Consider the following 12918-nt stretch of genomic DNA (forward strand, 5'->3'; position numbering starts at 1 on the left):
GGCATTGGCCCTCCACCACAATGGCCTGTGCCTGCCTCTTGTGGCAGCACCTGACCCACCCTCGACACTGCCATTTTTATCATAACAGCATCCTGTGTCTCAGATGACATCTGGTCATGAAACATTCCCAGGTTCTGTCTCCCTTCCCAGGGGCACCAGCATCTTCATGCACTGCTGGGTTTCTCTGAAGCTGCTCTCTATCCTGGTGGCCAGATTGTTTCTTACTTCTGCTGATAAACAAGGCAACAGGGCTTAATTAAAGAGTTCCCTCTTTGGGGGACAGAGCAACTACCTTCCCTTGATTAAAACGTTTGCCAGCTGTTTCCTGTTCTGGTCTCAGGTTGGCTTGAATGTTCAGGAAAGTCAGATAATTGACTCACTGGGTAATTATTTCTCCTTATTAAAAATCTCTTTTCCTCCATGTGATCAATATGCAATTACCCGTCATGATGTTGAGCTCTTCCCACCTCTTCCATCCATCTCCACTTCCATTTTGGTTTTGTGATCTGATCCCACCCCTTGAGATGAAGGAATGAGCCCTCTGTCTTTGGAGCATGAGCTCTCCAGGCTTGCCCTGGTTCCTCTGAGTGTCCGTGTCACCAGGGGAAAGCCAGCCAGGCTGTTTTCCAGGGCTCTCCTTCACCCTTACTCACAACACAAAACCCTCAGTTGTCTACACTTGGAGGACACCCTCGTAGCAAAGGCAGCACTAGGAGCCTCTCCACCTCAGAGATGAGTGTCTCCAGACACTCTGATGTCTCCCCTCCCCACCTCCTGCCCTACCTGCACAGATTTTCTGAGATGCTGGGATTGAGGGAAGATGAAGAGAGAAAACTTCAGAAAGCTGCACCCAGAAGGCAGAGCCCAGACATAAAATGTTTAAGAAGGCAAGAAAAATATCCATAACCTTAGAAATGTCTATGCCAGATTGCTTTTCATTTTGGAAAAGGCCAAGTCCACCCATCTCTGTTGGCATTCCTCAGCATACTTTATACCTCTATGTCACTTTAGGACACAGAAAGTCAACAAAGAACAAAGCTACAATTGAAGGAATGGGTTTTATTCATCCTTTCAACAATGTATTGGTTGATTACTCTGTATCAGGTAAAGCTCTAGGTGCTGGGACTAGAACTTCTGTCTCATCTGAGTTTATGTTTTCAATGGATGAGAGCAGAAGTTCTGCTGACTGGGACACACTAAGAAGACAGAGTGTGACCTGGGTGACTGGAGCGGAAGGGCAGGTGACTCATGTAGTTTGGGTACAGGTAAAGAAAGCTCTCTGAAGAGGCTCCTCCCACCTGCCTGGTCCAAAAGTCTCTACCCCATCCCCCTCTGGAAATAACAATTTCAAGCTCAGGAAAGCTAGATGTAACCCTTGAGACCATTGCCAAAATCTAAGTAAAACCTCTAGTAAAGATTTTAATACCCGATAAAGCAGATCTTCATCCCCAGTAGGCAACAGGGGAAGCTATTTAGGTTAAATACCTGATTTCAAGTTGTTGTTATTGCTATTGCTGCATTTTTTTTCTGTTGTGCCTGATAAAGGAGAGGAAAGCTGCAGTCTCTTGAAAACCATATGAGCAATAGTTTCCTGGAAGACAAAATCCCCAAAGACGTCTCTGAAACCGTCAGTCATATTCTGACTCATGTACATCTGCTGGGGGTGGGAGTTTGCTAAAAAGTTGTCAGGTAATTTAGTGATATGTATCCAAAGCCTTAAAAAAATACCTTTTCTTTGCATCTTTCCTTAATTATTTCCTTTAAATATATTCCTAGAAATGGAATTCAGCTTGCAGTGAGGTTCACTGTAGCACTGTTTGTAAAAGTGAAAGGCTAACCACGTGCTAACTGCCCATCACAGGGAATTAATTATGTCTGCTGGGGCCCTGCACACCATCCCACAAGGAAGTGGCATGACTGATGAGAAACCTAAAGTGGGGGTACAGCAGGAACCAGTCTGCCCCACTGTGATTGATTTTTAACTGTTCCTATAAACACAAATGAGTCCAGTCAGTTAAACATCAAAATGTTCAGAATGATTATCCCTGGAGGAGTGAGAATACAAGAGATTTTCATTTTCCCTTCAGTATTCTCTTAATTTTTAAACATCACATGATATTTGAATGACTTTTTTTCAGGTTAATTTTTAAAAGACAACAAAATAGTTGCCCAGAGAAACCCTCTCTCCTAAGTGCAGTCCCCACTCCAAAGTGGGTGGTAATTGCATTGCCGGGCACCCAGCAGGTGGCCCACCCTTTATTCAAGGGCCAGAGGTTACCTGGGGGTTAACTTGAGTCCATGGACCACAGTGAATTCCTTGGGAAGGAGAGGGAGTCTCTCAGAGTACAGGCAAATGTGACTGTGAACTCCCCACACTGCAAGACTCCTGGGAGAAGCAGCGTTCTGTTCTGCTCCCCTTAGTCAAGGCCCCACCCCACCACCCAAGGTGTCCAAGGCCCCACCCTCGGTCCATTTATCCAGAGCCCCCTGACCCATCAGACAGTGGACTGTCCTCGAGCTATAAGTTGGGGAGGAGCGCCCTTGGGGTCCTCTGGGCCTGCTCCCTTCCACACCCCTGTCCTTGGTGTGGGGGCTGTTTCCTCCTCCAGCCCTCTCCTTCCCCCCATAGGAAGGATATCCTGGTCCCTCCACCATTCCTCTGTGACTCTCCTTTCCACCACTCCCAGAGACCTGGCCTGGGGAAGGAGAAACAAATTGTTTTTTTTCAAGATTAGGCTTTCCCTCTTCTACCACTGCTATACTCCCAAACAGAAAAATAAGCTTTACAAAATTCAGTATTTACCTGCATATTTCCCATGTACTTCTCTCTCCCCCTGCCTCATCTCACTGGTCCATGGAGAGTCTGCTCCCAATTCACATTCACGCCACAGCTTCATCAGAGTCTCAGCTTTGCCTGCAAACAGTCACAGAAACACACAATTGCATGAATTAGGTAATATCTTCAAAGGGCCCATTAACATATAAAGGTTTAGAATCATTAGCTTAGACCATGCCTATGAAGATGAACTAAAGGATTTGAAATCTTCAGCCTTAAAAAAGAAAAACCTGAAAGTAAGGAAATTTTCAATAAGTTAAACTTCCATCTCTGGAATCAAGTGTAACTATGATTCAGCTCTGAATGATAAGGTCACCCAAATGGGTGTGTTGTGGAGTCCAGGAAGGACAGACACCCACACTTTCCCTGAACACATAGATGGGGTCTAGGCTCTGTCCCAGGGGGTTAAATCTTATATTTCCATGAAGCCTATCACTATCAGCAAATGTATTTTTATTTAAGCTCCAATCTTATATTGCATGTGTCCCTTTCCCTGGCTCTGAGCTCCTTGAGAGCAAGGCCTATGGTTTTTTCATCTCTATCTCCAGAGCCTTCTTTTAAAAGATGGGCATTCCACCATTTATTTGTGCACCTCGGCCCTCAGCATCCCTGACACACTGCCCTGCACCTGCATCAACATCCCAGATCCCCCACAAGGCTTGCATCTTTGCATCTGCCATGGCATCTTGCAGCCCTGGGCCCTGCACTCAGCAGACCAGTTTATGTGGCTCCATCTGTGTCTGACTCCTTCCTTGCACATGGCTCTAAAACCACCCCAGCCCTTCTTCCCAGCACAGACCTGGGGGAGCTGGGTTGCGTATCTTTCCTGATACCCAGGTGCCTTCCATCCTTCTTTGCAGCTGTTTGCTCATTTTTCTGGATGCTTCTACACCTCCCAGGCCAGTCCTGTGATTCAGATCATGCTCCTCTCACTCTGCCAGTGTGGGCAACAGAACTGCAGTGTTACATGGCTTTGGGCATTACATCCACAAATGGAGCCATTGTGCACAGCTGTATCTGTGTAAAACAAGAGTTCCCTGCCCACAGGATGTGGGGGCCCTCTCTGTAATTCTCTTTCATCTCCCATTCTTTCAGAAGTTTCATTCTTGCCCATGAGGACTTTCCTCTCATCTGTGGACATTAAAAGCTGGTTAGAAAGTTCTACTCAGTGCTGCCTGCATGTTAATGCTTCTAAATGGTCTCATTCTGATTCCTCTTGTTGTGAAACAAATGCCCGGGTGTCCCCCTTGCCCAAATTAACTATTGCAATCTGCCTGGCCATGCCTCAACCTCCCCAGACAAGGCCTGTCCTATACCATAATTAAAATTTACTGCATTCTTGGCTTTGTCATCTGGACCTTTCCATGTGATAAGAAGCACACAATTCTGAATTGTCTTCAAAATTGCTGTAAAATTGTGAATTATGGCGATTACAGTCAAACTTCAATTATTCAGATGTGCTAGGGGAACAGGACAATTTTGAATGAATGAAGAGACTTTACAAAAAAGTAAGTAATGCATAAGGAGAGTGGTTAGATTTCAGAGTACCCCATTTCTGTCACAGGACACTCAGCCTCACACTGCAGTAGAGAATACAAGTAGCCCACCTTGTAGGAAATCAAGAAACACCCAGCATATCAGCTTCTTCATAGAGCAAGATGAAAACATTCTGCAGGGGGTGGCCCCTGTTTCTACTGTGAGCAAACCCCATAGTTATGCCCATGTGAGCCACTGAACAGAAATCCCATCAGTCAGAGCAGTAATTTTCTGGGAGGCAAATTTAAATGCATGCTATCTTCTTTCTTACGAGATAACCAAACTAAAGGTTAACTTTCACTTACCAAAACCTTGCCACATCTCAGCCAGAGTGTCACCCTGTCTCTGCCTGCAACTCGCCTTCACTCTAGGCAAGGGTGCTTTTAAAAGCTTCTCCACTTAGAGATCAGAAGTATTAACATGCTCTGCAAGCCAAAATGAACCGAAGAAACTACACACTTGCAAATATCTATTTTCAAAATGTTTACACCAAGGGAAATGTTAAGCCAGGTTCCCTAATTAGAACAAGTATCTGCATTGCGAGTAAGATGGGTTGTGACCACCAAGCAGAGAGGAAACCAAAGGCAAGATGACATGTGACAGGCTCCAGGTGAGCAAAGGGCAAGCCAGCCCACATCTCTTTTAGTTCTTTAGGCATTTAATCAACTGTAAAAGCTGCTGCCTGCTGCCTCTTCTCCCAGTGGTCTCTCTATTATCACTAAAATAATAATGACAAATTGGGAAAGGCACAGAAGACAGGCAAATGTGAAGCCAAGTGTTACAGATAGCAACAGGAGGTGACAGCCAGCAGCCCTCAGGCACCAGGAGGAGCCAGGATGGCACTGAGGGCCTCCTCCCCAGGGAAGCAAAATCAGCTACCTGCATTTGTAGCCTACCAGGAAGTAGGGATGAACCAAGGAGGCTGCAGGATGGTGCCAAAAGAATCCAACCCCAAGCTGAATCAGCCATAAAGGATCAGCCTTGCCTTGTTTCTGGTTGAGAAAGGACAAAGGCAAAGCCCTGCAATTACAGGGAAGGAGTTTTAAGATAGCAGCAGAGGCCTCCCACCTTGGGCTTCACTGGGACAGTTAAGGGAAACTGCCCTCTGCAGTCTGGCTCACCAGGATCACTTTTAGATACCACCACTGGACTAAGTATTCAGGCCTCAGCCCTCTGAAGCCATCCACCAGTCCCCTGACTTTGGGGTTGTAGATTCTTTCTAGCACCCAAATTCCAGAATCCTCTTTGTCTCATCAGCTCATAGGTTATCCTGCAGAAAATGATGCCAGAAAAAGACAAGTCCACCAAATGCTGGAACTCCCTGGGGCTCCAGCTTCTTAGGCACTGAATGTTTCATGTTTGCTTTTGTGACTTCATTCATTTCCATTGTTCCTAAAATTCCCCTCCCTGAAACTCTTTACCCAGATCACCAACTCCTGCTCATCTTTCATTTCTTCAGAGACCACCCTGCACACCATCCCTCCTCCCCCATCATGATTAGATGCCATACTGTGCACTCTGTTTCATCTTCATGACATTTATTCCTTCTATTCTTCAATAAATATTGAGCATCAACTAGTAACAGGTACAGAGGTAGGCACTGGGGATTCAGCCACAATCAAGAAAAAAATAGTCCATGCTATTGGTAGAGGGTATCATTGACATTGCATAACAGATATTTTATTACAATATTCGATATTTACATGCTAGGAAAGAAAAGTACCTTGAGCTATGAGGAAATGGTATGCAAAGAACCTGAGGTGAGGCAATTGGAGTTAAAGCACTACAAACAATTACACAAATGCTTTTTCTCCCCAGCTCCAACCCCTCCTGACAGTACACAGCAAAGGAGTCAGTGCCCTGGAACCTGCAGCTCACACCAGGGTGCAAGGGAGGAGGCAAGGGGGCCCCTGCAGAGGCCATCCTCAGCTAAGGAGGGGAGTCTAAACCTTGGCTTTCTCTGTCCATCCTCCCCAACCATTCCACAATTCATTTCTCATAATTAATTTGACAAGTGAGAAAACTATTTTCAAAGTAAACAAAATAAATCAAAATGGTGCTAACTTCTCTCAGTAATGTCCTCCATCAATCACAGATGACTCAGGCTTTTTAAACAGAAAGACAGAACGAAAGCTTTAAACTCAACAGCTCTCCCAACTCTGTAGTATTAAGGTGTTGGAATTGATTTGTCATTAAAGAGAAAGCTACAAGTACTTTATATGCCTAGAAGGAGGGGAAAAAAATCAATGTTAAACTGCATAACTGGGAGAAGGGTGAGACAGTAGAAGGGGGTAAATTCCTTATTGATTCAGGAAAAACAACAACAAAAATAAAAAAAAAAGAGTTGAACACTCATTTAATCCCTCCGTGCTGCACAAGGCAAGGTGACAACACAGGAGAGGAATGCAAGTCTGCATGCCAGAAGTGTGAATTCATCAGCCACACACCCCGCCCCACTCCCTCCTCACACCCAAGGGGTGTGAAGGGAGCCTGTCTGCACCTGACTCTCACCAAGCGCAAAGGACGGGCTGGAGCTGCATTGTTTGCTGCAGAACCAAAACTCACCGAGGGGAAGTGGGAAAGGGACGATAGCAAGTTAGGTCCCCCGAGGAACAAAACAGAGCAGCTTGAACCTTCCAAGTCAGGAGTCAGGTGCTTGCCTCCACAGTACCATGAATAAAGCTTTGCTAAGCAAATTTAAAGTAAATATGGGCTCCCTAGTCTTTCTATAATAATAAAAAAGACAGTAACAGAAGTTGGTAAGGATGTGGAGAAATTGGAACCTTCATACATTGCTGCTGGGAACGTAAAATGGTGGAACTGCTTTGGAAAACCATTTGGCAGCTCCTTAGCTCTGAACAGAGATACCATATGACCCAGTATATGGTATATATCCAAGAGAGTTGAAAATAATTGTTTATATAAATGTTTATATAAAAACTTACACATGAACGTTCATAGTAGCATTATTCATAACAGTCAAAAAGTGGAAACAAGTATCCATCAACTGATAAATAAACAAATTAAATGTGGCACTTCCATGCAATGGAATTTTATTCAGCATTAAAAAAAAAAAACCCACCGAAGTACTGACCCTTGTCACTGTGGTGACCCTTGAAAACATTATCCTCAGCAGAAGAAAGCAGATGCAAAAGACCACATATTGTATGGTTCCATTTATAGGAAAAGTCCAACACAGGCAAATCCAGAATGTAGAAAGTAGATTAGTCATTAGCAGGGCTGGGGAAGGAAGGGTGGAGAGTGACTACCTTTGGGTGGAGAGGGACCAAGGGTGACTACTAAGGAGTACAGTTTTCTTTTGGAGGTAATGATCATCTTGGGATTAAAGCCATGGTACAACTTTAAGAATGTACAACTTTAAGAATATACGAAAACCACTGAGTTGTACACTTTGAAAGAGTGAATTTTATTATATGTGAATTGTATCTCAATAAAAAGAAAGAATATCTGTGATAGGAGCGGTTACCCTATTTGGTAGATGTATTTTTTCATCATCTTAAATATAAATAATGCAGCAAATACAAATAAGAGATCTATTTAATAAAGCAAGTCCAATTTAGCCCAATTTAGCAACACCTTGAGGTGGATAGTTTAAAGTTAACTAAATGGACTTGAAAGTGATAAAGGTGAATTGCTTTTGAAGATTTTCAAGTACCAACCTTTTTTTACATTCTATATGGCTTCTAATCACTGTCCACATTAGGAAGAGTATGGGCTGAACTGTATCTCCCCCAAATTCTTCTGTTGGAGTCCTAATCCCTGTACCTGAGAATGTGACTGCATTTGAAGATAGGGTCTTTAATGAAGAGATAATAAAGGTAAAATGATGTCATATGAGAGGGCCCTAATCCAATATGACCAATGTCCTTACAAGAAGAGACTAGGGAACAGACAAGCAGAGAAGACCATATGAAGATACACAGAGAAGAAAATCATCTGTAAGTCAAAGAGAGAGAGGCCTCAGAAGAAATCAACCTTGTCAACATTTTGATCTTGGACTTCCAGCCTCCAGAAATGTGAAAAAATAAATATCTGCTGTTTAAGCCACCCATTCTGTGGTACTTTACGGCAGCCATAGTAAGCAAATATAGGAAGTATTAATGTATTAAATTCAGTATCTGACTCCCTTTAAATTATAATTATCATATGCTGAAGCATATAATAGTGTACTAGCAAAGAGTGAACCAACCACTACCAGGGTTTTTAATCCTATTTCCCTAAATCCTTAATGTAACATTGAACTCTACGGAGGCTTTTTTCTCCACAGAGGTAAAACTGAAATTCTTTCTAAAGCAATGGAATATTTTTTTAAAGCAGCTTGCAAATTCCAGTGATGCACAGAAGGTAAACATTGGAAGATTACTGCCCAGAATTCTACAAACATGATGTCCGCAGGCTATTCTGCCTGGCGCCTTTGAGGAAATGAATTTTGTGAAACTTCAGTCATTGGGCTAATTCATGGGAGGATCATTTGCCTCATGACAGATGTTTAAGGCCAAGAGGTACAAAAGCAATAGCCTAATAACAAATCAAACTCAGAATTCTTGTCCCCCATGCAACTCCAGAGAATAAACTCCTTGAGGGTAAGGGCAGTGGGTGAGTAAAGTAATAAACAACTCTATGCTTCTTTTGAAAATCCCACCATTCCCAACACTTAACACAGGACCAGACCAAAAATAAATAAATAAATAAAATCTCAGCACATATTTTCACATTCACTTATTGATGACAAACATCAAAATAGCTGCCATTGTCCACACCAAGGAATCTGAATATTCTTAAACATATTTACTGGCCACTTATAACAAAGGCATTTAAAATATCTCAATGTTGTTTTTAACCTCTGTCAATCTGATAGGTTGAAAATGTTTAAATGTATGCACCTTGTAGCAGTATAATTCACAATAGCCAAAAAAATGTAAACAAACCAAATGACCATCAATGATGAATGGATAAACAAATTGTGATATATACATACAATGGAATATTATTCAGTCATAAAAAGAAGTAAAGTATGATACATGCTACAACTTAGAAGAACCTCAAAAATACTATGCTAAGTGAAAAAAGCCAGACACAAAAATCACATGTTGTGTGATTTATTTATTTGGCAAAATAAATATTTGACAGAATTGGCAAATCCAGAGACAGAAAGTAGATAGGGCAAGGGAGAAACCTGGAGTGACTATTTAATGGGTATTTTTCTTGGAGTAATGAAAATATTTGAAACTAGAGAGAACTGATAGTTGCACAGCATTGTGAATGCACTAAATCTCATTGAACTGTACACTTTAAAATGGTAACTGTATGTTATGTAAACTTCAACTCAAATTAAAAAAAAAACTATATCCCAGGTGCCTGGGTGGCTCAGTCAGTTGAACGTCCAACTTCGGCTCAGGTCATGATCTCATGGTTCGGTTCAGGAGTTCAAGCCCCACATTGGGCTCTGTGCTGACAGCTCAGAGCCTGGAGCCTGCCTTGGATGCTGTGTCTCCCTCTCTCTCTGACCCTTCCCTGCTCACACTCTATCTCTGTCTCTCAAAAATAAATAAACATTAAAAAAAATCCTTAAAAAAATTATACCCCCACCAGTGCAGGAGGATACCTGCTCCCCCACACCTTCATCAACAACAAGGTATAATCTCCCACAGCCTTTAATTTGGAGCACATAAACAAAACCTTGGAGTTGTACATCCCCTTTGATGCAATTTCTAGTTATTGGAATTTATTCTAAGGCAATGGCTCCCAATTGAAGGCAACTTTTTCTCCCAGGGAACATTTGGCAATGTCTAGAGACATTTTTGGTTGTCACAACTGGAGAGCTGCTACTGGCATCTAGTAGAAAGAGACCAGAAATGCTGCTAAACATCCTACCTTGCACAGGACAGCTCCCCTCAAGAGACTGTCCAGGCCAAAGTGGCAATAGTGCCAGGGTTAAAAACCCTGCTCTAAGAAAATAATCAGACAAGCACACAGTGATACATGGGTACAAGTGTTCACTTTAGCATGTTCACTATTATCTTCATATAATAGTGAAAATGTATAAATAACTTAAATGTCTAGCAAGAGTAGCTAAATAGGCGCGCCTGAGTGGCTCAGTGCGTTAAGTGTATGACTCTTGATTTCAGCTCAGGTCGTGATCTCATGGTTCATGGGATTGAGCCCCACATTGGGCTCTGTGCTGACAGTGCAGAGCCTGCTGAGGATTCTTTCTCTCCCTCTCTCTCTTCCCCTCTCCTGTTCATTTGTGCACACTCATGCTCTCTCTCTCAAAATAAATAAATAAACCTTTATAAATAATAAATAATAAGAATAATTGCTTGGGTACCTGGATGGCTCAGTCAGTTAAGCCTCAGACTCCTGATTTCTGCTGAGGTCATGATCTCATGGTTCATGGGATTGAGCCCCACATCTGGTTCTGAGCTGACAGCACAAAGCCTGCTTGGGATTTTCTCTCCCTCTCTCTCTGCCCCTCCCATCCTGGCACACTTTCTCTGTCTCTCTCAAATAAAAAAAAAACAAAACATTTTTTTAAATAAATAAATATAATTGTTGACCAGTCAAAATGACACTACACATTTGACCACTCATTTCACATGTCAGTTGTGGGCAAAGTTGACTTGCTTTCTGTCTCAGCTGTATTCACAAATCTGTAGCTCCTAGAGCTCCTAGAGTCAGGCACATACCATGTGCTCAATGAATCTTGGATAGATGAATATATCTATGAACATCCATTAAATTTCAAAATTTCAAGAGGAAGTTTAGTACGATGAAACTACTTCCATTTCTAACAATTTTTCATAATGTTGCTTACAATATAATTTTGAAGACTGCTAACTGGACATGTTAGATGCTTTTATTGAACTGCTTTAGTTGTTCTGAAGGTCTAAATCCACTTAGCTCTTTGACATAAAGGACTTACCCAAATATATCCAAACCTACTTGTGAAATTCAAATGATAATGTTCAAGCACAGCCACAGGTGTTGGTGGGCCACTCCTGACCCAGTTATCGAGGATCTGTCTGCATTCAGGTATAATAAACAACAGGCTCTTTGATATCTATCCAGTAATTCTCCAGTGGCTGACATTGACTGGCTAAAGTCCCCGCGTGTGTGTCAGTAGGGGGAAGAAACAACCCAGTGTGTCAATGATTAATGGAAAAACAATCCACTACGTTGCTATTTCCAAGCTACTGGAAAGCTACTTCTCTCTTAAAGGGTCTTAATAACAACAAACATCATTTTCTTTGACTCTCAGATTGGGAACAACAGAAGAGCAAACCCAGGAACAATTTTTCATTTGATACAACAGTTTCTTGTATATTGTTTTAGTTTCTCTATGTCACTTCTGTTCTCCATGACTCCTGCTTTGGAGCAGTTAAATAAGGAATGTCTACTAGAGTGCAGTCCTGTCTAGCCATACATAACATCGGCCTGGCAGGACTTGGATGAGAGGAAGACTGTGAAGGGAGAGGCTCCTCTCCCACCTGGCTGCCTCACCCATCTCAGAGGCACTGTGGGTGGGAGATCCTGTGCCAGACAGAGGGACCTGCAGCCTCTCAGCTCCGGGCATGCCAGACTTGGGGTCCCAGGGCCAGGTCTTCTAGGTTTTTACAAAAAAAAAAAAAATGGAAATTCTGATTTTTATGTAAACTCCCATTCTTTTTTTCTCTTAGTTGCTAATTAGATTTTTTAAACACTGTGTAGGCAAAAAACAAACAAAAAAAAACATCTGTAGGCCACCAGTTTTCAGTCTCAGCGTTTTACCTTAAGTTTGATGTTGACTTCAGATCTTTCTACTCCTAACAAGTCACCTGAATAAATTGCTATCCTAGGACCTTTTGGGCTTGAATTCATTTTCATTTTTATCTCCTGAGTTTCTCAACACACTCCAGGGCAGGAAGTTGGCCAGGGGTTTCTTAAGACCAAGTCATCGTCTTCTCTGGATCACTTCTGGTTTTGAAAGTCACATTAATTACACTCCCGAAAACAATTTTCCCCTCTAGTCAACTGGATAATAGAATTCCAGGCCCTATTCCTAGAAGAGGTGCTTAAGAAACCATTAGTAGATTATCATGATGTGGATTCCCTTACCTCACGTTACCCCAGATTCCAACAAAGATGGGGCAGCCAGTGTAGATCTAAAACAGCTTGGCAGAGCAGGAAATAAATGACTTCTCCTCTGAGCTTGGCACAGAGGAATGATGTGTTGGTCTAATAGCCACTGCAGATGCTGGCTATTGCCCAGACTGTTGTCCCTCCCCCAAATGCCTGAGGCCCCTGCTGTCCCTTGAATTCCTCCCCACCCCAAAGTTTCTTATACCAAGCACACGGAGAATGCTTCAGACTCCCTCTCCATTCAGGAGAGGCTTCCAGGGCACTAAGTAACAAAATGAACCTCCCTTTAAGCTGGAGGAATTTGATATGATCGTTATACACGGTACACAGGAGCCAGTTCCATTCCCTGGAACAAGGTGGAATAAAGACCCATGACATCTGTCTTAAGCCATTTCTACTTTCTAACT

The 12918-nt window shown here is 42.6% G+C and overlaps 1 protein-coding gene across 1 annotated transcript in view; it reads right to left on the reverse strand.

The window, feature by feature from the left end:
- Positions 1-12918, reverse strand: part of SHCBP1 (SHC binding and spindle associated 1) — a 61383-nt gene that overhangs the window by 425 nt on the left and 48040 nt on the right. Inside the window, exons 13-14 of the mRNA XM_042919922.1 lie at positions 2804-2914; positions 1486-1591 (exon numbers count right to left, since the gene is read on the reverse strand). Of these exons, the coding sequence (XP_042775856.1) occupies positions 1509-1591; positions 2804-2914 (194 nt within the window). The 3' untranslated portion in view covers positions 1486-1508. The remainder of the gene's footprint in view (positions 1-1485; positions 1592-2803; positions 2915-12918) is intronic.

This window comes from Panthera leo, chromosome E2 (assembly GCF_018350215.1).
Source record: "Panthera leo isolate Ple1 chromosome E2, P.leo_Ple1_pat1.1, whole genome shotgun sequence".
Taxonomy (NCBI): domain Eukaryota; kingdom Metazoa; phylum Chordata; class Mammalia; order Carnivora; family Felidae; genus Panthera; species Panthera leo.